This window comes from Colletotrichum fructicola (assembly GCF_000319635.2).
Source record: "Colletotrichum fructicola Nara gc5 chromosome Unknown KSG_Nara_v1_contig01, whole genome shotgun sequence".
Classification (NCBI taxonomy): Eukaryota; Fungi; Ascomycota; class Sordariomycetes; order Glomerellales; family Glomerellaceae; genus Colletotrichum; species Colletotrichum fructicola.
Window position 1 is genome coordinate 588,116 of NW_027094051.1, and position 24,793 is coordinate 612,908.

The following is a 24,793-nucleotide window of genomic DNA, read 5'->3' on the forward strand; positions in this document are numbered from 1 at the left end:
ACCCCTCCCCGTGGAACTTGTTGAACGGCTTTCATTAGCGCCCACGACCTTGACGGGTGTCAAAAATTAGGAACACTTCTCTTTTCGGCCATGCGATGCGAAGACTTCCCCAGCAGTTTCCGAAGTCACCGCCATCTCACGTCGCACGCTACCTGGTTCATCCGACATTAAGCTACCTGGGCAAACTCAAGCGTAGGCGATTGAGATCTCTAGGTTTCTGTCATATGATATCATTGCGTTCTTTCCATGATTGCCGAAGACGACATGGCGGTGCATGGCTCTAACGTTGATATATGCAGGTGTCGTGGCCCGGACCCTTCTCAACCCCTAGGTCTGACCACAACTCCTGAAAGAGGTCGCGAGAACAGACTTCTCCGGTGTTCGCCAAATTCTTTCTTCTTCACCATCGCTTCTTAATGATGTTTCCCAGGACGCTGGCCTTCGTCTCTCTAATCTCCTTGGCTTGGGCAGCGCCGCAAGCAGCGCCGCAGGCAAAAGGAGGGACTCCACAAGTCACGATCAAAACGCCACAAGCCAACATCAAAGGCACATCAAAAGGATTCCTCGGAGCAAAAGCCGGCGAGGTCGAATCATTCAATGGAATTCCCGTCGCAAAACCTCCCATTGGGGAGTTGCGATTCAAGCCTCCCGTCCGCATCACCGAAGCCTTGGGCAACGTCGACGCTACCACAGAACAGCCCGAATCTTGCCCGCAGTTCGCCCTGAACACCAACTTCGGCTCACCTCTTATCCCGCCAGATGTTCTCGATAAGGTGCTGAACTTGCCCATCATCAAGAACCTCGCCGTTGGACAAGAAGATTGTCTCACGATCAATGTGCAACGGCCAGCTGGGACAACGGAGAAGGATAAGCTCCCGGTGATGTTCTGGATCTTCGGAGGAGGCTTCGAGCTGGGGAGCACATCAATGTACAATGGGGCCGGTCTCGTAGCAGAATCCATGTCTACAGGGAAGCCAATCGTCTTCGTAGCTGTCAACTACAGAGTTGGAGCGTTCGGTTTCATGCCTGGAAAGGACCTCATGATGGAGGGAAGCTCCAATGCTGGGCTGCTTGACCAAAGAATGGGTCTCGAGTGGGTCCAAGACAACATCGCCAGCTTTGGGTAAGCAGTCTTAGCCTCCCATAAGCTATTGAGAAATACTAACAACCAATTTCATAGCGGAGACCCAGACAAAGTCACCATCTGGGGAGAATCGGCCGGGGCTATTTCGGTTTTCAGTCAGCTTACTCTGAATAACGGCAATATCACCCGCAACGGAAAGGCGCTCTTCCGCGGTGCAATCATGAACTCCGGCTCAGCTGTACCTATAGACCCGATGGATTCGCCCAAGGCACAGAAGATCTATGACCAGGTTGTGTCTACGGCCGGCTGCGACACGGCAGCGGATCGCCTCAAATGTCTACGAGATCTCCCTTATGATGTAAGCCAACCCTTCGGCCTTTTCGTACGTGCATTATCTGACAACGAACGCCACAGGATATGAGAAAAGCGGCAAACTCGGTTCCCGGCCTCTTGAGCTACAGCTCGATTGCACTATCATATCTCCCGAGACCCGACGGCAAAAGTATCGTTTCCAGCCCTGAGCTTTTTGCAACCTCAGGCAAACTCCCCAAAGTGCCGTTCATCATTGGAGATCAAGAAGATGAAGGCACTCTTTTCGCCCTCTTCACGCCGAACATCTCCACAACTTCGGAGGTGGAAGAATACTTCCAAACTCTGTTCTTCAATAATGCATCACCTCAACAAGTAAAAGGTCTCGTCGCCACTTACAAGAATCGTCCTTCTGCAGGATCTCCCTTCCGTACTGCCGGCTTCAATAATATCTACCCACAATTCAAGCGCATGGCGGCTATTCTTGGAGACTCCGTCTTCACTCTCACGCGAAGAGCAGTGCTCAACATTTCCACAACTGTGCAACCCGATGTCCCGAATTGGAGCTATATCTCCAGTTATGACTACGGTACGCCAGTTCTGGGCACCTTCCACGGGTCGGACCTCCTTCAGACGTTCTACGGCATCAAGCCAAATTACGCCGCCTCAGCTACACGAGCATATTATTTCAACTTTGCCTATAATCAGGATCCGAACGACTCCAAAGGCGGCACTGGAGTGGCGAGTGTCAAGCTCATTGACTGGCCAAAGTGGAAGGATGGTGGAAAGTTGTTGCATGTGATGGCGAACAACGCTGACTTGATCGATGATGACTTCCGTCAAGACAGCTTCAATTTCCTGTTGAACAACGTACAAAGTCTGCGCTTCTAGAAGCATGTGATGGATGAAAATGAGAATGCCGGGTGCGCGGTGAACATCGAGCTGGGCTGCTGGATCCGTTGCGGGGGTTTGATACCTACCAGCCTAAGGTGTCCATAATCTAATTGAACGCCGTCTTCTACTAGTCATCCTTTGTGTTACAAAACTTTGCCGTGGTGAACGATCTACTATAACCCAGATGAGTCCCTTCATCTGATGGTCCGTCCCGTGACTGAGCATGACGTCTATGATGGGACCATGTCTACTATCCATGCGTTTCCATCCTTCCGTGAAAGTTTCGACGAGTTCAAACACGTCCCATGTAATCCATCAAAAAAGCTAAACGTGCGGTCAAGCGGTACAGTTACCAGCTTCTTGGTTTCCATCAAATTCTAAGCAATGTCCTCCAATTAAGTTTCACCTATCTGGAGTCACTTTCACCCATGGTTGAAGAGGGGTAGGTTGAAAATTCTGCTTTCTTGTTGTTCGCTATTCCCTGTCATCTTGCTGGGAATTCTGCCTATCACATGTACTATCTGCATACCGGTTCAGGAAATGTGGCCAAAAATAGTGACTATCGTAGACTACAAACAACCACTACGAGCTGTAGCAGGACCTAAGGCTCTGCAAAGTACGGTCGCTCAGCCTGAGGTGTGATTCTCAGCATATGCCGCTTCGTCGTGCCCTCCTCCACCCGGAAGTCTCTGAGTGCAGAGTGCTGGGTGTTTCTGTTGTCGTAAACCACGACCGTTCCGGGCTTCCAGTGCACCCTCGAGTGCCAGTCCTGCCCTCTCTCAATGTGATCAAACAAGAAGTTCAGCAAGGAAGTGCTCTCTTCTTGCTTCATCCCAACAATCCTCTTGGTGTACAATCTGTTGACATATAGAGAAAGCTGTTTTGTGACGGGATGTGTTCGCACAACGGGGTGGACTGTCTCGATTGGCTCTCTGATGTAGCGGTCTCGATGATCATGCACGGACGCTTGCGAGAAACCGGAGTGAACGGCTTTCAAGCCGTGCAGCAGTGTGCGATAGGTGTCTGACAACGCGTAGTAGGCTGCTGTGGTCGAGAGGTACAGGGTGTCACCTCCAGATCGCGGGGTGCTCAGCGGAAGGAACGTTGTTGTGCCCATGCCGTTGCTTGAAACCATCAGTACCAGACTTGTGTCTCTACATGGTCGTGACTTACATCTCATAGCTCATGTCACTGTGCCACTTTACACTTGTAACATTGTCTTTAATCTCGTTGTCTACTGCACCTGCACTGTGTTCGACGCTCCTCAGCGGGGTGTCTGTAATTGGGGAATCGTGACTGACTCACGTAAAGTCCCGGTACACGGGGAGAAGCTCGGGGTAATCCTTGATTTGACCACCCATCTGGTGAACATGAAGAGGGCCAAAGTGCTGTCCGTACTGTCTCTGCCTATCGGGTCCAATGTCGGCAAAGTCTTGGTCCCGGAAGAGAACAACACCCCGCTCGGCGGCGAGGAGGGCGAGTTCATCTAGTTGCGCGGGGTTCAATTGACTCAGCTGAATCCCATGAATCTCGGTCCCCATTGCCGGGGTAATCTCTTCATGTGTCACGCCGTGGGCCGAGAGAAGGCTCTTCTTCTCAGGATCTGCTCTCAGCCCGACATCAACGTGTTCAAACTCCTCAAGAGGCGGTTGAGTGCCGGGTGTAAAATGGGGGAGGTAGCTTTCATATTTGTACTGTCGATAGTGTCAGTAAACAATCCGAAGACGATAGCATAATCTTTCTGCATACCTTCTCCTTTTCGTAGTCGATCGAGGTTTCTGCACGTAATTGCAGTTTCCGAAGTTGTTCAGTCGCAGTCTGCACTTGCGTTGCCATGGTCAAAATCGATATAATGGAAATTTACTGGAGACATCACTCCTCAATATCGGCAAACCGTCTTAAAAACGCGAGCGGGTGAAGTTCTCCGAGGAAACGTTGCAAGCACGCCATCTCGTGTCGCTTGTCGCGACATCATCCTCGCAGATTCGTCATGCCCTCTGCAACTCTCACATTGGCCAAAGATCCCATCTCCCACACTGATCTTATCATTCTCCACAGGCCGCGCGCATGAAAAACCTCCGAGAAAGATATTCTACACGATAGATCTAATGTTATCTTGTTTTCATGATTATTCCCGAGGGTTCTTACAAATAGGGCCTCGCTCGGTCGATTGCCGGCCTTCCCCCGGGCTGTCGGTCGCAGGTCCCGCCTGCAGCGTGACCCCCACGGTAGCGTCGTGATCGTAGGGAATAATTGTGTACTCTTATCCCGCTGCCATTCAACTCACCATAGAAACCAAAAGTGGCGTGCTATCGAGATGCAGTCTTTCCCTTTTGTATGTCGGCCATCGGCCTTGCCCCGTGAACGCATATATGAAATGCCGACTTTGAACATCCAGTCAGCATGGCGCCTCCATCGTACCAGTATCAAACCTTTTCAGGCGAAGCAATGTCTAGCGACGGCAAGCAAGACACAGTGGTATCGGCAGATGCACAGGAGGACGCTCAGAGCCGCCAACCGTCCCGCGGAATATTTTCAAATGTTGCGCGGAAGATCTGGGGTGATGACCCCCGAGAGAGGAAGTACATTCAAAAGCTCGACAGCTTCCTATTGTGAGCCGTTCTCAATGCCAACCGGAAGAAATACGACTGACGTAACGAGTTCGTATGTTTTGCTGGGATATTTCATCAAGTACCTAGACCAGACGAACTACAGCAATGCATTCGTAAGCGGCATGCAAGAAGAATTGGGTCTGTATGGAAATGAGAGAAATTTCCTCAACACATATTTCAATATCGGCATCATCCTGGGTACTATACCCGCGCAGATGATCCAGTTGAAGTGGGTGCGCCCGTCGATATGGATTCCCGCCTGCGAGCTGGCGTGGTCGGCCTTGACAATGGTCATGGCTAGTGCTAAAAACGTCGAAACTGTACGTCATCTACCCTTCCTCTATGGTTTGTATCCTGACCGCTCTCTTAGCTGTACGCATTGCGTTTCTGCATTGGGCTTCTCGAATCGTGCAGCTTCCCAGGTTTTGCGAGTATCTTGGGGAGTTGGTACGGAAAGACCCAGCTCGCGAAGCGCATGGCCCTTTTTGAGCAGACGGCTGCGATCGCTGGAATGTTCAGCGGGTACTTGCAGGCTGGGTTGTACACTGGCATGAACGGGGCTGCAGGCCTGTCGGGTTGGCGCTGGCTATTCGTCATGGATGGTGAGAGAGTCGCTTGAATGGTTGGAACCTTTTACTAACAGACGGAAGGGGTTATCTCGATACCCATTGCCCTGTACGGATTCTTCGCCCTCCCAGACTTGCCGCACAATACGCGAGCATTCTATCTGAAGAAAGAGGTGAGTCTTTCATTGCAAACCGTGACCGTCCTCTGCTGACACTGTGGTGGCAGGACCGCGAGTATGGACTGGAAAGAACCAAGAAGATGGGTCGCAAGCCGCCATCGAAACTCACATTCAAGGCCGTCAAAGACATCTATACATCTTGGCAGCTTTGGGCTTTTATCCTGCCCTATCTCATGGTTGCTGAAGCTGGGTCTGGTACTGGATACTTCAATCTCTATCTGAAGTCTGAGGGCTACTCGGTTGTCCAGACGAACGTTCTCCCGACAATTGGTAAGCAATATAGAGAAGTAGCCCATCATAGCCCCTGGAATGTTGTCTTCTGGAGATCGTGTATCTGACTGGGTACTACAGGAAACGCGATCCAGATCGTAGCGGCCTTTTCGGTAGGATGGCTCTCGGATGCGACAGGCAATCGCGTCCTAACCGTAGTCTTCGTGCAAGTGCTCGTCTTGGTGTCAAACATCATATTGTCGATATGGAACGTGCCCAAAGCAGCACTTCTTGCGGCCTTTTACCTGAGTTACACGGGCGGAGCAGCACAGCCGGTGGTGATCAGCTATGGGCATGAGATCACGCAGTGGAACGCTAACCTGCGACAACTTCTTGTTGCCACAGGAAACATCTTTACGTATACCTTCAGCGCCTGGATGCCTGGTAAGCTGTCCCTTTCGTATGCTTTCGTGTCAAAGCACATGCTAATTTCGGAACCCAGTGGTGTTATTCCCAACATATGATGCGCCGAAGTACAAATACGGATATCAGGTCCTCATTCTTTTCGGTGGTCTTGCGGTCATCGGAATGTACCTGCTAGATTATTTGTACAAAAGAGACCTGTAAGTTGATCGATTTAGGTTGTCGAGAACTCTGAATATTGACTGGCTTTCGTCTAGAAAGCGAAATCCTCATCTATATGAGCTTGACGGTGAGACTGTCGACGACAATGACTCGCAGAATGAGAACGTCGCAGACGGACTGCGACCTTAAGCGAATGGATCCGGTGGTTCATTGTGCTGGCTATGGAAACCGGCTGAACCGGCCAAACCCGAAACATCTCCGGTCGGGGAGCCGTACCGAAAGCCTGCGATCATTTAGGCACAGTGTTGAACGACAAAGTCAATACGAAGTTTAAACAGGATACCAAATTGAATCTGCCAGCGTCATGAGATGTTCAGTGGCACAACGTGACAAACTTTACGGTTGCATGAGACGGCGAACATGGACGGCGTGAGAAAACAAGACAATTGTCGGAAGGCGGGTCCGATCAATCGGCAGCTTTCGGAGCAGCGATGCTCCATCAACACGTGGCAGAGCCGATTGACAAGACCCGCTCTAGCTGCCGCTACCGGTGTCGAACCGGGCGATTGGGAGGCGGGGCAGAGGCGGCCATGGACCAAAAGTGCCGGACCAGTTCCTGGTCAGGTTTACTCCAGCTCTTGGTCCCCGAATAATCATCAAGTATGCGCAATGGAAAAGGATGTTTTAACTTGGGATGTTACAGCGGACCACTGAACTTTCCGCGGGCAACCGGGTAAGTAGAATAACACGCGGGGACAGCTGCTGGGAAAACCTCTGGGCACCGTCATCGTGTCCTCACGGCCCTGCACAATTCGGATACAGGCTCATTCGGCGTTACCAAACCCAGACACTACATCAATCATCTACACAGAATTTGCCAAATATTAGTAGTGAGATTGCTCACGGGGGTGGCCTATGCGGCAAAATTTTCCTTCGCCGCGAGTGGGAGTGTTTGTCTTCTGTCACATGCGTCATTCCTCCCCTGCATGTAGAGCACACGCTCTCTCCTCTGCCCCATTCTATGGCCCCCTCAGGCGCAAACCCAATGTAACCTTGCCCAGAGACACGACGACGACCATAAGGCAGCGAGATGTAAGCTAAAGTAATCCGACAATGGAGAGAGGAATCACGAGGCCATCCTTTTGAACATGATCAAGTCGAGGAATAAGAAGACCGGCGTCGTCCGTTGCTTCACCCCATCCCCGGCCGTCCAGCTCCACCCCGGGACATTCTCTAGCTCTAATCCCTTAGTCGTGTGCTCTCCTCAGCTCCCGCGATGCCGTTGGCGCCAGGGGTGGTGGTCGAAGGACCGACCAAAGGGTTCCCCATAAAAGTCACGCCACTGTTCCCCATCGGCCTTGAATCATCCCTCCTTTCTCGGGGGCTCTCCCTCCAACGCCCGCTTCCTATTTGCTGCGCCAGCAACGCCCAAAGGACCTACTGCACCCTCTTGACTCTCGCTCTGTTTACGGCAGCGCGCAGCAAAACAACGTGGGTTGCCGAGCCTCTGCTGCAGACAGGTGACAGCTCGCTCTGGCTGGGTCACCTCACCCCGCGCGCTGCCCGAGGTAGAGTACAAGACGAAAATTGGCAGGAATTCGGGCACCTCTGCACCCCCACGTAAGACGTCGTATCCGAACACTGGTATGGCTGGGCCCTCCGTTGCCTTTGTACAACAGGGACAGAGACACCTGTATCCCAAGTCCGAGCGGCCTCGAAAGCCTTCGGGGTCCCACTTTGCCGCCGGGCCGCTGTCGGTGAGGTAATCGGCTGGGGGACTTCCTAAATAGGTCTTTCAGGTATCATCCCCGGGTTCCCTCTTCGTGAATAATTTCTACGCCTTTCCTTGTCGTAATCCTCCTTCCCTCTCTCCAACCCGTAATTTTCCCTTTCTTCCTCTTTCCCTCCTACACACCTCACCTTTCCCTCTCTACCGTCTTTTCTTTCTACATTTCCTTCTGTGACAGACCGACTGCGTATAGACCAGGTTCCAGAACACCGAATACACTACACGTCCAAGGTGAGTTTCCGGCACGGCGCATTCTCGCATTCGGCTTTTCGTTCGGGCCAAGATGCCCCGCGATCTTTTCCGGCGCTGACTCCTGTCTCTTCCTAGAACCCGACGATCTCGAAAAATTACACAATAAACAATATACATAAGAAATACACATAAAGAACACATAAGAAAACCGTCAAAATGGTCCTCATCACCCGCGCCATCTCCCTCACCAACTTCCTCGTCGCCTCCTCCGCGCTCGGCTTCCAGGTCTTCGTCCTGTACCCCTGGCACGAGCAGCTCTCCCACGACTTCGAGGAGCTCAAGAAGGAGCACCTGCGCGTGCTCGACTACGTGAAGGGTGTCGACGCCGGCTTGAGGAGAGGACAGGGCGGCGCGCCCGCGGGACAGTCTCTCCTGGAGCGTCTGGGCTACAAGTCGTAAGCACAGAGCGCGACTGTAGCCCACGTTCTGGAATCTCGTCCCCTTTTTTTCCCTCTTCCCCCTTTTCGTCGGGTACTTTTTTTTTGGGTCGGTCGGTCTGTCTTGTTACAACTTGGTCTTAGTTTGTACGATTGCATGCGATACTCCCGAAATGCGAATTTAGAAAGAGTTTATACCCCCAAATGCAGCCTGTCGCCGTGGTTGTACCATATTGTCCGTTGTTTGTCGTCGCAAGTTGTTATTATGATTGTAGGATTGCAAGTTCCAATCTCTCCACCCGTAGTTTGAGTTTCAATTTCGTGTTTCTCCGACCTTCAATTCCGCGACTGTCGGCACCGACTTCGCTCGCCACCCAGCCGTCTCCAATGGAGTTCCACGACAGCGCCGATCAAACAACGCATTATCGCACTGAAAACAATCTTGTTGCCAGAGCTGGGTAATTGAGGGGGCTTATGAGGAGCCCGTTGAATGCGGTTGGCCGTAGTCTTAACTCCCAGATCATAATCTTCTGCTACTTGGCCTCTAGTTGGCGGTTTCCCCGGTGGCGACCGTCGACTACTTCTAGAGAACCTGTGTCTAAAGCACCATGCCAGTTGAATAATACATTATCTTGGTCGTCCAAACACGTCCTGCGTTACTTGTGACGCAGTCAAGGACATTCGGCACCTGCTCGGCAGCACCGGCAAGTGGGAAGGCTACTCCACCTCCTCCAGGTGTTCGCCGGAGCTCGCTCCGACTCGGACCCGCCCGGGTGCTGGCGAAATCGGGTCGACGCGGGTTTTCCCCGAACGAGCTAGTAGACTGCCGGCGCCGGCTTCCCGTCCTCGAACCCAGGCCTTCGGATGGGATTTGTTTTGTTTGGTGTGTAAAAGTCGTCTATACCTGTTAAAGAGGTAAAGTCGGGCAGCCTCCGGAACAGTGCTTCCTACCATCCATATGTGGACGGTACCCGAAGACCAGTGTATGCCAGGCTGGGCGAGATTTTCATTAATGCTTCATATGCACTCACTGCACGGGAAGTGAAAGGGGTCGATGCAAACGTAGCAGACAATTTCGTATTCAGCAGATTGATTCCATAGAATGCAACTATTTCTGACGAATCCATCCACATCCACATCGAAAGGGGTATCTCAAACTTCAAATCCCAAGTCCATCGCTGGCGAAACCATCACACAAAGTATATGGTCGCTGCGACCCACTCACAAACTTCCGTCGCCCGCCTCTCACGTATCCCAACTCGTAGCATCTCAAATGCAACCGATAATTCATTTTCCAAACAACTGACGAAGTTCGAAAAACGCTCGTCCCATACGCTCAGGCGTAGCTCTCAGGCTCCGCAGGCCAGGTGCAGATCCAGGCAACGCCGAAAATCAGCAGCCACATAATGAGCCAAGTCGCATACCCGGCCCCGCTGCCGAGTCCGAAGAAGCTGCCGACCAGAAGCGCGGCGTGGATGAATGCGGTGACGAGCAGGAAAATATCGAAATGCAAGCGCCCCTGTACGACAAATCGCAATCAGCCACAAAATTCCCAAACATGGGCCAAGCCGGCACACCCTGCCGGACCAAGCAAAAACCCGCCCAAACAGAGGACCGGGCGAGGGGGGGGGGGGGGCAAATAACTCACCAGCATGATCCCAAACACCTTCCGCCGCCCCTCCGCCTGCCCGATGACGGCCAGACACCACGCGATGAAGAAGAAGCCCAGCACGGCGAGGATGATGCCGATGATCCAGCTGACGACGCGGCCGGCGATGATGTCGCGCACGATGCTGAGGATGGACAGCGCGGTGCGGATGCCGAGGATGATGTACATGCAGATGCGGCGCAGCAGGGCCTGCTTGTCGGACGTCTTGAGCGAGTAGGCCTCCCAGGAGAAGGACCAGCAGCCGCGCATGTTGGGGCAGTTGCGGTCTTTGAAGGAGCCGCTGGCGGCCGGGGCGGCGGCGCCGGGTTGGCCGGCGTATTGGGTCATGTCTGCGCGGTGGTTTTCGAGGACGTCGGGAGGGGTTTTTTTGCTGCGAGAGAGGGGAGGACGCGAAGCAGAGCGAGCTGGCGGCGGTGGTATGGGGTTGGGAAATGGCTTTATATAGGAATGCGGCCAAGCGAGATGGAATTCTTGGTGGAAGAGGGGTGTTTGGTGTTGGACGTGGTGGGTAGGGGCGGAGCTTTGCGAGTTTGGGGTGGAGGAAGGGGATCGCTGTCTCACGACAGGGGAGGCTTGCTAGCCTTCAGGTAGGCACGCAGGATATGGGATCTTGGGGTATTTTTGGCGAGTGCCGTTCTTGTTTGTTTCTGCCTGGATGGGCGGGCGGGTGTAAGGGGCGTGAAATGTTTGCTACGACCTGTGCGAGGCTGGGTATGCATGTTGTCGTTGGTTGGTGAGACGATGAGCATCGCAGCAAGTATTACAGCTGTTGGTTCCGTGTTCAGGGTAGTGTTGGACCAGAGGAACCCTGCCTGCTGGACAAAGAGGTTGTCCTGTTGGCAATGAAGATGCGACTATTGCCGCCGGTTCATACCCATGATCTTCCAAAACCAGGACTTTTTTGGCGGACAAAAATAGAAGAGTCCTACGGTTGGTTGGTTGGTTCGAGTTGAGTGAGAGAGTAACAAGCAACCCAATCGTCTGAGCCCCCGAACAAGCGCCCACACCACCACCAGCTGTGGATGACACCCTCAACCTGTTTAAGCTTAATCTAGCTGAAGCTCCATCGGGCGCTGTTGAACGTTAGCTCGCGCTATTGGCAGGCAACATCAGTGATCTTAGTTCTTGGTTAGCCGCATATGAGTCACGGGCAACGGGCTTCAAAAATTTGCTGTGAAGGCAGCAGCTGTTCTTAGTGTATTGTCGGCAAATGTCATTTCATTTTCAGGGGAGCCTCCGACCCGCTCCCGTTGAGCAATTTCAGCCCTGCATCACTGCGGAGGCGCCCACCAGGCAGCGGCTATCAGCCCCCTCTGTGCACCCTTGGCAGATGATCCTTCGCTTGGGGGCTAAGAAGGCAGACGTCGGCTTCAGCCACATCCTCCGCTCCTTCGCAGTAACTTGCAAAACGTGGTGTCACAGCTTGGCAAGGGTTATCTTCCAATGGATAGGATGTATTTTACAATGCTTTAGCTTTAGCTTTAGATACAGATGAGATACGGCGTGGCATCAGGACCGGCCCGCCTTTGCTTCAGCGTCTGCGGCCGGCCCCCGGGACCGGGCCGAAAGCGGCTCCCCAGCCGTCGTCCGCCGCTGGTTTCGGCCTCGGTGCCTGCGGCTTGAACGCCCGGGCTGCGGGCTTGGCCTTAGCCATCTTAGCCGCATCAGCCTGTCGAGTCTTCTTCTCAGCCAAGGCGACGTTGCGCTGCCCCCAATCCGCCTTAATCGGGACGGATGGCCTTTTAGCCTTTCCGGACGTCGTTGTCACCGCATTCATCTGCCCGCCGGCCGGTCCGTTGGCTGGCGTCGATTCCGTCTTCTTTGGGGCCGGCTTTCCGTTCTGTTGAGACTGCGGCACTTTCTTGCCCGCGACAGTCCCCGACTTCTTGTCCGCATCCGTTTTTGACGTGTCCGTGGTGGGTTTAGACTGGCGAGTTTGGGCAACAGCTGGTTTCCTGTGGTCTGCGGGAGCAGCCAATACTTCGTTCGGGCTAGAGACATACTTCCGAAACGTTTGATGGATCATCTTCAGCTTCTTCTGCAAAGCCAACGTTCGCTTATCGTTATTGAGCCCGGTAGATCTCTGTCGGCGGCGAGCCCGCTGCTTCTCTTTCCAGGCCTCAGGGGTGGCTCGGGGGGGTTTCTTTCCACCGAAGAACTCCGAGATCAGCTCATCTGGCGCGGTCGGCTCCTGGTCCACCGTTTCGTAAAACAGTATGGTGTTGTTCATATTAAGGCCACGCCTCAGGAGGACGACACAATTTCGAACCCCGGTTTTCTTAACCCGTCTTCGCATCTCTTTCAACAACGTCACCATTCTTCGGAGAGCCAGTTGATTGGCGTCCTCCCAATCTCGCCAATAACCCGCGGTTGACACCACCTCTGCTTCATCGAATACACCGTAGATTTGGCGGGCGGTGATCATGTGTGTCACGCGGCCAAGCCAAGCCTGTCGGAAGTCCTCTGCCTGCCTCTGCTTCTGCTCTTCTTCTGGTTTAAAACGCGATTGAGTCTTGATCTCGGCCATGCCGTCTCGCGGCGGTTCTGCGTATCCCGCACCCGCCGTTTCAATAACGATGTCGCCATTATCATAAGTCTTCTTGTAGGTCGTCTTGCCCAGATAACCCGCATCCTCGCCGCAATAAGCATCAACCTGAGTCTGAACCAGGCAGGTAACGTCGCCAATTTTGTACTTGATGTTACGCAAGTGGTCAGGGGAGTCTTGTAGGCTGGGCGGGAGTACCGTCACGGCCTTTTCGTAGTTCCTGCCAAAACCGGCAATGGGTACAGCTCCGCTGTCTGTACCCTCCGTGGGAGGTCGCATCACGTGCAGTGAGCGGCCTACCATGTACAGGTTGAGGCGGACGAGTCTCGTTTCGACGTTGGTACAAAAGAAAATAAGGTGTTCCAGGACGCTCCTGGTCGCTATTATGTCCACGTCGTCCAACGATATGCGCTTTCCCTGGTAGCGGGCCATGTAACGGGCAGCCAGAAGCATCTGCGTCAAGAGGCTGTTATTCTTTACCACTTTTGGTTGCCGATCCTGCAGGCCATCAGGAGGCACTGTAGGCGGCGTAGGCGGCGGACTGAACAGAGGCGCACGACCTATGCTTGGTCAGCTATTGACATGATGGTCGGAGGTCAACATCACTACCTGGTACACGTAATAACAACGGCTCTCCGGGTCTTCGGCGGGTATTCCAGTCGCTGACGACCTCATAGTCGGTTTTTGTGACGAACCCGTCGAAAGGCTGAATATTTCTGACCTCGAGGCGAGTTAATGGCTTCGACGACCCACGTGGGTTCTCGGCTTCGATGTCTGCACCAACGATGTCTTTCCAGGTCCTAATGCTATTCCTTCGACGAATATCTTCGGGGGCCGTCCTCAACTGCCCTGCTCTGATCCGACTGCTGACTGGTGGCCTCGCCCCTGTGGCTGCAATGAGTTTCCTGCGTGCCCTGAGTTCATTGCGATGTTCATTGCGAGCCCTGCGTTCCTTGCGGTCCTGACGGGCTTTGTATCCCGCTCGACTGGAGGCTTTCCTGGCCGCTTTCCTCGCCGCTTCCCTAGCGGCCTTCCGGACGTCTTGCTTGGAGATCTCCTGCCGTGCTTCCGCGGCGTCCTTCCATACATCCGGCGCGGCTATTGCCAGTGCCTCTTCTCTGGCCATCATTTTAGCACGGAAAACCTCGGCTCCCCATTGTCTGATCTCGAAGCGCCTCGTGGCCCAGGCAGGAGCGTTCCGTCGGACGGCCACCCAAGTCACCTTGGCCTTGGTTCTACGAGCCCTCTGCCTTCGCTTGGCTTCTTGCTCTCGGGCTTCTTGGTGTGCCACGAACTGCAGAAGTTGTTCCTTCGTGAGCTCCTTGTTCTCAGGCGCCTCGGGTGCCACCTTCTGCTCGACCTTGGGCAACGGCGTTGCGGCGCGCTGCGGCTCCCGCTTCGGCTCCGCCCATGCCTTAGGGCGGTGAGCAAACGCTGGATGAATAATCCTGTTTCGACCCGGCGTAAAGGCGAAGCCTCTGGCCGGACGACGCCATCGAAAGACGTTGTGGCCTACATTGACCCGTCGCATCTGGTGTTGTGAGGGGAGAGAGGCCGTCGACTGAGGAGAGAGCCGCAATGGCGGCGCGTGTGAGTGGGTGAGTGGGTGAGTGGGTGAGTGGGTGAGTGGGTGATAGTGAGAGTGAGAGTGAGAGATCGTGGGTGAACATCGGCAAACCGAAACTTTTCCGGTCCTCGGGGTCCAGATGTTCCGGGATACAGGGGTCGCTTTCCCCGGCCAATCACAGGTATCAGGCTGGAGAATCCACTTTGGGAGTATCTTGCTAAGCGCGGGCGATGCCCCTGAGAATGCATCACGGCAGGAACAAAAATATTGTCAAGGATGTATGTCAACGTTCTTTTGCAAGGTAAATACTCCAATTGTTCCAATTGATCTAACAGAAACGCCAGTATCATTTCCAACCTGAAAATAAAAGCAATCCAAGTGGTATATCTGAGCAAAACTCCAGCAAAAACCAACCCACATCGGCCTCACTCATGAAGAGGGCCTCTTCTCAAGCTCCGTGACGCCCGCCTCCTTCTCAGAAATCCCATCGCTTTCGTGACCTCGCAGCGTGCTGACCTGCGTCTTGCTGAACTTCCTCGCCGACACGCGCTGCTCAAACAGGATATCCAGCTCGGCGTACGTCCTGCCGCGCGGCTCGGGCAGGCGGAAGTACGACCACACGAAGCACAGGAAGCAGCTGGCGGCCCAGAAGAAGCCGCTTTTGGCGCCCCAGTTCCACGCCGACGGGTTCAGCATGTTGGGCGTGAGGATGTTGGTGATGATGCCCGTGACGTTGTAGAGGTTGCGCGCGAGAACGACCGTCTTGGTCTTGAGACGCGTGGAGCTCAGCTCTGCGACCAGGGAGTAGCAGACGGGGCCAACGGTGCAGTCGTAGAAGAAGGTGTACACGAGCAGCAGGCTGCCGATGGCCCACTGTGCGCCGATGTTGGAGCGCCCTGCGAGCGAGGCGAAGCCGATGGTCGCGAGGATGACGGTCATGGCGAGCTGGCCGCCGAGGTAGAGTGTGCGACGGCCGAAGTGCTTCATCAGGACCCACGAGAGGATCGTACCGACGGCGCCGATGGCGTACTGGCCCAGGGACATGCTGAAGGAGTTCTCGACGGCCATGCCGGCTTGCTGGAAGAAGTAGGTGGAGAAGCCCATGAACGTGGCGCCGCACAGCGTCTGGACGGTCCAGGTACCGCAGACGATTTCGGTACGGCGGAGGTCGACGCCCTTGAAGCAGTCAGCGTAGGTGGTGCCGGCCTGAACTGCCTTTTCCATCTCGTTGGTGTGCACCATCATGGAGATGGTCTCGTCGGGGTTGAAGTCTTGCTGCGAGTTGCGGGAGGTGAGGCGAAGGAGAGCTGCTTTGGCATCCTCGAGGCGCTCTTTGCGGACGAGCCACCAGGGCGACTCGGGAGCGAAGAAGATGCCGGTAATGAGTGGAATGGGCCACATCCATTGCAGCGCAAAAGGGATGCGATAGCCCCATTCGTCGGTTCGCTCGACCATGGCACGAAGAACACCACTGGCGATCAGCTGGCCCATGACCCAGCAGAGGTTCACGTAGGTAGTCTGGTTAGAGAGATATTAGCTTGAGTAACCTTCGTCGCAAACTGAAGATTAAACATACCAAGTAAGCTCGCAGATGTGTGGGGCAAACTTCAGAAGCATAAGTGACGGTGATAGTCTGGAAAATACCCCACGGCACACCAATAAGAATCTCTCCCACCAGAAGCTGAGGCAGCGACTGCGCGAAGAAGATGATGAAGACGAATGCCGTTACGCCGAGCAGACCACCAATCATGGTCTTGCGGTAGCCGAACCGCTCAGCAATGATACCGTTAATGAACAGGCCCGAGATCTCGCCGACCAGCGCGCCGTTGCTGAGGCCGGACTGCCAGGCCGAGGTGAGCTGGTACGTGCCGTCGGGCTGGAGCTCGCCGAACTTCTTCTGGAAGACGGGATAGGCGTAGAGGTTGTTGAGCAGGGTCTTGTCGAAGCCCTCCATGACAACGCAGGTGCTGAAGAAGATGGACCACGCGACGGCCTTGGGGTACAGCTTGATGGACTGCAGAAGACCCATGTTGTGCTCGGCCTCGGTCGCCGCGGCGGCTTCGGAGGCTACTCCGGCCATGTTGGCGCCGCCGCCCATCGAGGCCGGGGGCTTGAGCTCGGCATCGACGGCCTTGGGCGCGGAGGAGGTGAAGCCGACCATTGTGTCAAGTTTGGTGAAAAGATGTTCGCGCTGGGCGAAGTAGAAGTGAAGGAAGTTCCGGGCTCGATCTACTGGAGAGTTGAGCTGGTTGATATGGATGCGATGGCAAGCTAGATGTATTCGAGCTTGCTCTGCTTCGATCGCGATGAAGCTGTTGGAGCTGACTGTATCAAATCGCGGTTTGAGTTGGGACACCCGGTCGTCTTAAATCCTCCTGGAATGTAAACCAACCTGCTGCCCGCTGCCAAGGGATGATGGTGATGCTCCCTTCAGGAGGCGACCGGGTTGGTGTTGGAGGTTTTGCGGCCTCTCACTGGCTCGCTCAAATCTATTCGAAGGTGGCGTGGAAGCTGGAGAGGATGTTGACCTCATGGGCCACTTGTGTCTTAAGTTGTTCAATGCAAAAGAAGAAGAAACCCGTCCGGCAGCCCTGCCTGGCACCCTAACCCACGCAAGAGTCCCCGGGCACTAGGACGACGCAACTCCACTTTCTCCACGACCCATTGGCTCGCGCGGGGAAGAAGACGGATGGGCTGGTCTGGGGTTCCGTGTGCTGTAGTATGGGTTGAGCAGGACGGGAAAGACTCGCCGCTTCAGAAGGATGGAGGAAGGGATGTCGTCTGCCGATCCACTGGTGTTAGAAGGAAAGGAAAAAATCCCAAGAAAATGGTTGCTCGTACAATGGGGCGCGCCAGCAAACCCACTGGAGAAAGGCGAGACATGCATCACAGTTCTGGACTCCACGACCGTGTGGCCGGCGACACCGCGGACATCCCTGCGCCATGTGGCGTGCCTGGCGCTGCTTTTGGCCTGGGAGCTTTTCCTCGCCGGGTAAGGCCTCTGAGGCTAGAAGACGCGAACCATGTCAACCGTGTCTCTCCCCAATCACGGCTGAGAGAATGTTCGGTGCTTCCACCCACCGGCTATTGGCGCGAGAGTTTCTGCGAGATTTCGGTTCCCGGATTGGCCAATTGGGGGTTTTCGCCTGACGTCGCTGAAACTAGGGCCCCCTGCATGCTCTGCTGGTTGGCTTGGTTTAGATGGGACGATGCTTGTGGGTTCTCTGGGGTCGAACTGTTGCAGCAGCTGTTGGTTGGTGCCGCCGGTTTTTTCCTGGCAGCTCCCCTCCCCTTTCCTGTAACCTGTTTATTCGTCCAAGGCGTTGAGATCTGACAGATCGACCGGCCTACTTTGTTTTCGGGGGCCGGCTTCTTTTCTTAGTTCGTATGTTGATGCAGGTGCCTGTCATCACGATTTACCCAAGACATCTGTGCCCCCCGTGAGGTATCGAGTATCTCCGCAGCTACATCGAGGAATATGCAGAGACAAACAGATTTGGCCCGAACAATTCAAGCGATTGGTCCGTACGGATAGGCAGGCGCAACGTTGAGAGTTCAATAGCAGTTGGGGCTGGCGAGCTTGAGTGCCGTCCTCCGACGCAAGCCCCAGACTGTTGAAGTTCCATGTCGTTGAAAGTTTAAAGAAGCCTCCGGCAAGTCACGAGGGGTAGATCATTGTTTAGACACGAGTCGGTCGCACCGATAAGATGTTATTGCGCTGGGCATCATCGTGGGATTGCCTTGGGCATGACTGCTTTTCTTTCCCCACGGGGCTTTCCCCCCTTAATTTAGGTCTGATCGGGGAGACCTGCTCGAGAATGAAGCGAGGCAGAAGTTTGTGATACCAGATAGAACTCCCCTTTCCCACCGGTCATGTGCACCCGCCTCGTCGTCATTCATGTTTGCTGCAGCATCTCTTCCCCGCACTCGGCCTTGGTCCTCCGCGCCCAGGCTAACCAACCCCGCGCCGGTGCCAAGCTTCGGTTCCGTTCATCGTCTCCTGGCTAGCCCCGGCCCTGTCTTTGGTGTTTGCCGCCGCCAAGTGGGCAGTCGTTCATGTTGGTGCGAAGCAGCGCTTAAACTGTTCCTGGCTCCAAGTCATATGACACGATGTTTGTCGACGAATCGCGCCATGGGCGGTTGGTATCGTTGTTGTATGGTGTTCAGAGACAGGCATGCTTCAAGGGCACGGAGTCGACTGCCGGGCCTTCTCGAAGTGTTACACTTAACTGGCTGCAGAATCTCTCTGAAAACTTCCGAGACCCACGTGCCGTCCGCCGTGGATTCTGCGCCTCCGCTTCGGAGGAGACCACCTGGTGGAGGCGGTCTCGGGAACCGGCTTTAGACCGGCTGATCGACGAGCATGGAAGGCAAGCCACACCCTCGGATTTGGTGTGCGTCAAATTGAAATGCTTAGTCATTGATGGCGTTGAGTCTGGTCGCCAATTGTTATCGCAAGATGTTTCTTCCGCCGGGGAGATCATGGTAGCCCTGGGCTCACCGACTATGCCACCTAGCCGAAGACCGGTTCTTAATCACACGTCGGATCTTGTGAGCTCAAATGTAATTCGTGGAGCAGTGATCTCCGTGACACCTCAAGTGCATCGTTGATCTTGATCAGATCGTTGCTTCGTACGACGTAAGCACTCAAATTGCTCAACGAATCACCCATCAACTTGCCAACTACATATTGCACGACATATCAACCTATTGATGATTCTTTCTTGTGCGGCTTATTATCCTGCATGTTCATCCAACACTTCTCAGGCTCAAACCCTCAGATGTCTTGGATGAACAGGGGGCAGGTCTTTGGCACATTTGGTTGAGTCAGGTTGCGCACATGAGATGAATGTGTTTACTTGCTCTGCGAAGGCTTTGCAGAAAACGCCATAAAATTGCCTCCAACTTTACTATCGTGTTTATCGCGTGGAAATGGACAAATCTCAATGGGTATTCTCGAGTATTGTTCCCTTCGTATTCGGATTCACTCAGCCGGCCAAGGGCGCACTCCTAATTCCGAGGCCGTTCCCACTTCAGGTCGAGAAAAGCGGGTCCAGAGTCAATGACCGAAAGCTCGACGAGCACAATTGAGCAATCTCGCGGGCTAGGTTATGAGAGAAAACTTGGAAGGATGTGTGAGGTTGCCTCGCGTTTACGATGGCGGACCTGAGAGCAGTCGCAACGATGGATTTCATCATTTCCATTATCCACTTTCCTTCCGTTTTTGAGAAATAAGCCAATCACATTGTGCTAGGTGAGGGTCACAATGCTGCGCCGCTGTTTGAGAGCGCATTCGTATTCGGATACAGCGCTCATGGCTGGTTTCCTTATCGTTATCACGTATTCGTTCCCCCTACTTGGCTGTCAACCATCGATGCTATTGTCTGTTGAAAGAAGAGTGAGGTGCTATCGAAGCAGTTATAAAAGAAAACAACTATCTCTCCAAGATGCTTGAGCATGATCTGATATACTAACCCTCGGAATCGCGTTCATTGCTCTGCCGACTCCTTAGACTTTCTACATTCCTTTTTTCCAACGCCAACTCCATCCTCCCCTAATATGGTGGAACGATCAGAACTGGGCCAAGTGCTTCTTGCTAGAGATGCTACTTTTGAGCAGATCCTTCACAAGGGAACGTCGAAAGGCAACGTTGGCATGTCAGCAATGTTGAAAAAGGACCACGAAGCTCAGAAGGCTGCCACAGAAGACTACTTCAGGCATTGGGACAACAAGCTCAACGCTCAGAAGGAGACGAAAGAGGATAGAGAGGTAAGTTGAACAAACCGCCCTGCCGAACTTTTCCTCTGACTCGCGTCTCTCCAGGCCCGAGCCGCAGAATATGATTCACTCACGAGGCAGTAAGTCGATGCCGTAACTCTACTCGATATCCTGACATATTCTGAATATCAAACTGTCAGATATTATAATCTAGTTACCGACTTCTATGAATATGGCTTTGGCCAAAGCTTTCACTTCTGCAGACCTGCTATTGCCGAGAGCTTCAAGCAGGGTACCGCCAGGCATGAGCACTATCTCGCGCATATGATCGACATCAAGAAGGGGATGAAGGTTCTGGATGTTGGTTGCGGCGTGGGTGGCCCAGCCCGCGAGATTGCCAAGTTCACGGGGGCGTATATCACTGGACTTAACATCAACGAGTACCAGGTGGAGAGGGCCACGAGGTATACAAAGAAGGAGCTCATGGATAAGAACGTGCAATTCGTCCAGGCCGACTTCATGGTAAAGCCACCCTGCGTCAAGGAATTCTTCCGCAAAACTTTCCCTGACGCCAATGATCTAGAATATCCCATTCGAAGACAACACATTCGACGCCGTCTATGCCATCGAAGCCACGGTCCACGCCCCATCCCTCCAAGCCGTCTACTCAGAGATCCACCGCGTCCTCAAGCCCGGGGGCGTCTTCGGCGTCTACGAATGGGTTATGACCGAAGCCTACGATAATGATAATCTCTCCCATCGCAAGACGCGCATCGAGATCGAGCAGGGCAACGGCATCGCCAACATGGTTAAGGCGTCTGAGGCCCTGCGCGCCTTCGAAGCCGCTGGCTTCGAGATTCTTGAGAACGAGGATATGGCAGATAGACCGGACCCAAGCCCGTGGTACTGGCCCCTCGACGCCGGAAGCTGGCGGCACGCGCAGACGATGGGAGACTTGCTGTATACGTTCCGCATGACGGGATTGGGGAGGATGGCCACGCATGGGTTCTTGAGTGTTATGGAAACGTTGAGATTCGCGCCGCCTGGTATGACGAAGACGTCAGACAGTTTGATCCGCGCAGCTGATGCGTTGGTTTTTGGCGGGAGAGGGAAGATCTTTTCGCCAATGTATCTGATGGTTGGGCGGAAGTCGGACAAGACGGAGTGACAACGTTCACCCACATACCCTCTGCAAACACTGTTAGGAAAGGGCAAGGATAGACAACGCAAGCAGTGCTGATAATTTGTATATAATTGGGATAAAACTTTCCACTAGCCTCCTGGGTGTCAGCCAGAGACCCGGAACTTCCACAAAATTCACCACGATTTCACCAACGAGCCAAAACACTTCACACAAACCACAGAAGCAAAAATTGGACGAACAGGGAATCGAACCCTGGACCACTCACATGCTAAGCGAGTATTATACCACTAAACCATTCGCCCAATGATTGATTTCGCCCGGACTTGAACCGGAGACCTTCAGTGGAACACTGGGAGCCGTCGAGGTGACGATCCAGAATGTTAGACTGACGTGATAACCAACTACACCACGAAACCATCTGGGATTGTTGAAGGGTTCTGTCGCCGGCGGGTTCATGATTCGAGCACTTGGTGCAGTCTGTGGATCTCGTGAATTAGAGGCCCCGGTTGGACGCCTTCGTTAGGGCTAACCGTACCACGCCCCGTTCGGAGGTCCACAATCCCTGCATAAGCAAGGGTTCAAGGGTTCAGGTCCACTGAAGCAACATTCAAATCTTCAGCATGTGGAATGGTGGATTTGAGGCCGATGAGAGACGTTAGGATCCCCGGTTGTTTCGGTGCCGAATGATCACGTTTTAGCATGGAGGTAACACATTCAGATTAACAGTGTATGTCATGTCTATAAGCTGGATTGTCTACGAAAACCCCCTCAAAACGTTTTTCCAAGTACTAATGCCACTTTCATTGTATTTGCTGAGGGTGACAAGCCCTTTGATTGGGCACTGGATTCATATATGCCTTCGTTGATGTATAATTCTGCCGTCTTCAACCAAGGCATGCTGGCTCCGTCAAATCAACTCCATCACTCACCGAAGATTAGAAAGGGTATTCCAATCATCTGTGGCCGGGGCTGTTCTTGGATTTAAATGCTGAAAATACGCCAAAGAACCTCAACCTCAAACTCAAGACCACAACAATAACTAGTGTGACCAAAAAGAGTTGGCCGTACAACTGCCTTACTCAGTCTATTCTCTACAGATTCGACGTCCTTCTACTATGTTGCTATGGCCCGCGTTATTGAGAATTTCTTCGCGATGGTCTCGGTTAGAGGGTCGTTGAGAGACGTGTGTTACGAAACTCCAGTAGCACTGGGCCATCATTATAGTAAGCTAAAGTTCGTTTGACATTCAATACCTCATCATAACACTCTGATTTGACAAGGGATAGAAGTTCATAGTGCTGAATCATATACCAAATCGTCTGATGGATCAATCATTGTTGCCTTCAACATTCAAGCAACCTATTCTATTGCTTCGAATGTGATACAGGAATCATGAAATCCTAGGAAAGTGCGTGCTAATGGGTGAGATACACAAGTGACGGGAATAATGTTGATGGTGATCAACAGATGTAAACGGCCATTTAAAGGCTGATGAATCATTTCGACCCTGAAGATTTGAGAAAGACGTGCTTTACAAGTGTCGCTTATAAAATAGCATAAGATCGGAAGATCCCCTAAAACAGCTTTTCATATGACGCCCCTTTGAAGATCCCTCCTTCAAATACAAAATACACCAGTATGATATGTTACATCAACTCCACGAATGAGTTTCCGGCCGTCTTCGTGACTATATCATCCGGTTCCCTGTTGAAGGCACGGTCAGTCCAGTGTTCAAACCCACCAAGCTCAAGACCTTTGACTTACGCTTTCATTTCTTTTCGTCGGCCCTTGCTGCCGCTGATTTGTCCACGATCGTGACATTCAAGTGCAGTTGATCCTTCAACGCTATACTTGATACCGTGATGTGGTAATTCAGAGTACTGGGATATGTGTAGTCAACAGCGGGATCATCTGATGGGAACATCCAAGCCGAATTCGTGGTGCCGTCGTTGTATTTCGTCTTGTAGTGTGACTGGATGGGTTTGAAGAAACCCCTTTCAGGCGACTCGATGCCGACGCAGAATGACTGCAATGCCTCCATATCCTGCCAACAGAGTGCCACATCATCTTGCCCACTCTTGCCGAAATAGCACCCCTTGTTCCATGACATGATTTGTTCGCCGTCTCTCATCTCGAGCGTATTGCTGGTGATATCTTGTCTCATCTTTACATCTGGCGCGGTCGGGTATGTATGTTCGAGTAGGGTAAAGTTTACCGACGCGAGATTCGCGAAGGTGATTGAATGATCCGGTTTGATCATCCTGACGCCTGGAGGATAGTAATGCATGAGGTGACAGCAAAAGGGTTTTCGACTACGAAAGGGTTTTATGGAGGCGTCGTCTCAGCACGTCTTCGCTCGGCTCGCTCGGCGAAAGGACGAATTCAAACAATTGTCTGGGGAAATTCCTCGTGAACAAGGCAGAGACATGCGGCCGACTTTGTTGGCTTTCGAGGCGCCTCCACGGAGCTGGTTCTCCGCCCGTAATTGGAATTGCTTGGCGTAGAAGACCGCTTCCGGCGGAACCAGGCCCCTAGCGGCGGTCGGTGACGTTCGTGTGGCTTATCCTTGCGTTGTTCCCGATGGCCCGATCTACGTTGGATTCGAGAACCCGGATGCCCGATGCGGCCATATGGTCTTGGTTGTCCGGATGCAGTTCGGCAGTTCTTCATTCTGAATGGGTGGAGGGGGCGGGTACGTTGTAGAGAGTGGCTGGTTCACCGTGGCTCATTGGAATGTTGATGTCACTGATGTTGTAGATATCTCTGTAACTAGAGTTTCACGTCGGAAAAAAAGTCTATGGAGCAAACATTGCGGTGAATAGGTCCATCAAGCATGTTTTATTGTCTCTAATCATTCGCGTATTCTGTCTGTCATGATGCCTGTCAGTTGTCCAGTACCATAAGGTCGGTATCACGACCCAGCAAAATGCTTTCTTTCAGGGACTGAGACAACATATGGGCTTTTCCGCCTTTGGCAATGTCTCAGAAGAACAACACCGCCACGAGAAGTCTCGAATCCGGACGAACGGTGACTTGTATTGGTTACGGGTGCACATTTAAGCTCAGTGATGGAACACTGAACGTTATTTCCATACAATTGGATCACCTTATATCTAGTGTGCTCGGGATCGTCTCTATTAAGCTCTAGCCAGAGGAAAGACATGCATACGGCTTTGAAACTACAGACATCCACTGAAGAGGCACGCAAAAACACGTTTACAAGCACAAATAAGTTCAAGGGGAATTATGATGCTTCTTTATGATAAGCAGTAATCATTTGTCTACGCTGAAAT

The 24,793-nt window shown here is 53.1% G+C and overlaps 8 protein-coding genes across 8 annotated transcripts; 4 read left to right on the plus strand and 4 right to left on the minus strand.

Moving 5' to 3' along the window:
* Positions 1-419: 419 nt before the first annotated feature.
* CGGC5_v000182 (putative secreted lipase) lies at positions 420-2,284 on the plus strand (the record flags this gene model as incomplete). The annotated part of the gene is made up of 3 exons (XM_032026488.1): positions 420-1,123; positions 1,181-1,442; positions 1,499-2,284. 3 exons carry the CDS (start codon positions 420-422, stop codon positions 2,282-2,284), a joined length of 1,752 nt encoding a protein of 583 aa, XP_031877061.1.
* A 604-nt stretch (positions 2,285-2,888) lies between these two features.
* Positions 2,889-4,123, minus strand: JLP1-0 (Alpha-ketoglutarate-dependent sulfonate dioxygenase; the record flags this gene model as incomplete). The annotated part of the gene is made up of 4 exons (XM_032026489.1): positions 2,889-3,411; positions 3,461-3,535; positions 3,593-3,981; positions 4,037-4,123. 4 exons carry the CDS (start codon positions 4,121-4,123, stop codon positions 2,889-2,891), a joined length of 1,074 nt encoding a protein of 357 aa, XP_031877064.1.
* A 567-nt stretch (positions 4,124-4,690) lies between these two features.
* On the plus strand, positions 4,691-6,628 carry liz1-3 (Pantothenate transporter liz1; the record flags this gene model as incomplete). Its single annotated transcript, XM_066150641.1, has 8 exons — positions 4,691-4,899; positions 4,949-5,219; positions 5,270-5,501; positions 5,550-5,638; positions 5,692-5,914; positions 5,996-6,298; positions 6,357-6,477; positions 6,535-6,628. The coding sequence occupies 8 exons, from the start codon at positions 4,691-4,693 to the stop codon at positions 6,626-6,628; spliced, it is 1,542 nt and encodes a 513-aa protein (XP_066009755.1).
* Positions 6,629-8,636: 2,008 nt separating this feature from the next.
* On the plus strand, positions 8,637-8,879 carry CGGC5_v000185 (uncharacterized protein; the record flags this gene model as incomplete). Its single annotated transcript, XM_032026491.1, has 1 exon — positions 8,637-8,879. One exon carries the CDS (start codon positions 8,637-8,639, stop codon positions 8,877-8,879), a length of 243 nt encoding a protein of 80 aa, XP_031877058.1.
* A 1,314-nt stretch (positions 8,880-10,193) lies between these two features.
* On the minus strand, positions 10,194-10,853 carry CGGC5_v000186 (uncharacterized protein; the record flags this gene model as incomplete). The annotated part of the gene is made up of 2 exons (XM_032026492.1): positions 10,194-10,376; positions 10,506-10,853. The coding sequence occupies 2 exons, from the start codon at positions 10,851-10,853 to the stop codon at positions 10,194-10,196; spliced, it is 531 nt and encodes a 176-aa protein (XP_031877057.1).
* A 1,204-nt stretch (positions 10,854-12,057) lies between these two features.
* CGGC5_v000187 (uncharacterized protein) lies at positions 12,058-14,602 on the minus strand (the record flags this gene model as incomplete). Its single annotated transcript, XM_032026493.1, has 2 exons — positions 12,058-13,631; positions 13,681-14,602. 2 exons carry the CDS (start codon positions 14,600-14,602, stop codon positions 12,058-12,060), a joined length of 2,496 nt encoding a protein of 831 aa, XP_031877060.1.
* Positions 14,603-15,067: 465 nt separating this feature from the next.
* Positions 15,068-17,171, minus strand: CGGC5_v000188 (General alpha-glucoside permease; the record flags this gene model as incomplete). Its single annotated transcript, XM_032026494.1, has 4 exons — positions 15,068-16,156; positions 16,215-16,963; positions 17,031-17,066; positions 17,114-17,171. 4 exons carry the CDS (start codon positions 17,169-17,171, stop codon positions 15,068-15,070), a joined length of 1,932 nt encoding a protein of 643 aa, XP_031877059.1.
* Positions 17,172-20,197: 3,026 nt separating this feature from the next.
* Positions 20,198-21,524, plus strand: ERG6-0 (Sterol 24-C-methyltransferase; the record flags this gene model as incomplete). The annotated part of the gene is made up of 4 exons (XM_032026495.1): positions 20,198-20,407; positions 20,462-20,496; positions 20,557-20,878; positions 20,940-21,524. 4 exons carry the CDS (start codon positions 20,198-20,200, stop codon positions 21,522-21,524), a joined length of 1,152 nt encoding a protein of 383 aa, XP_031877066.1.
* Positions 21,525-24,793: the final 3,269 nt, after the last annotated feature.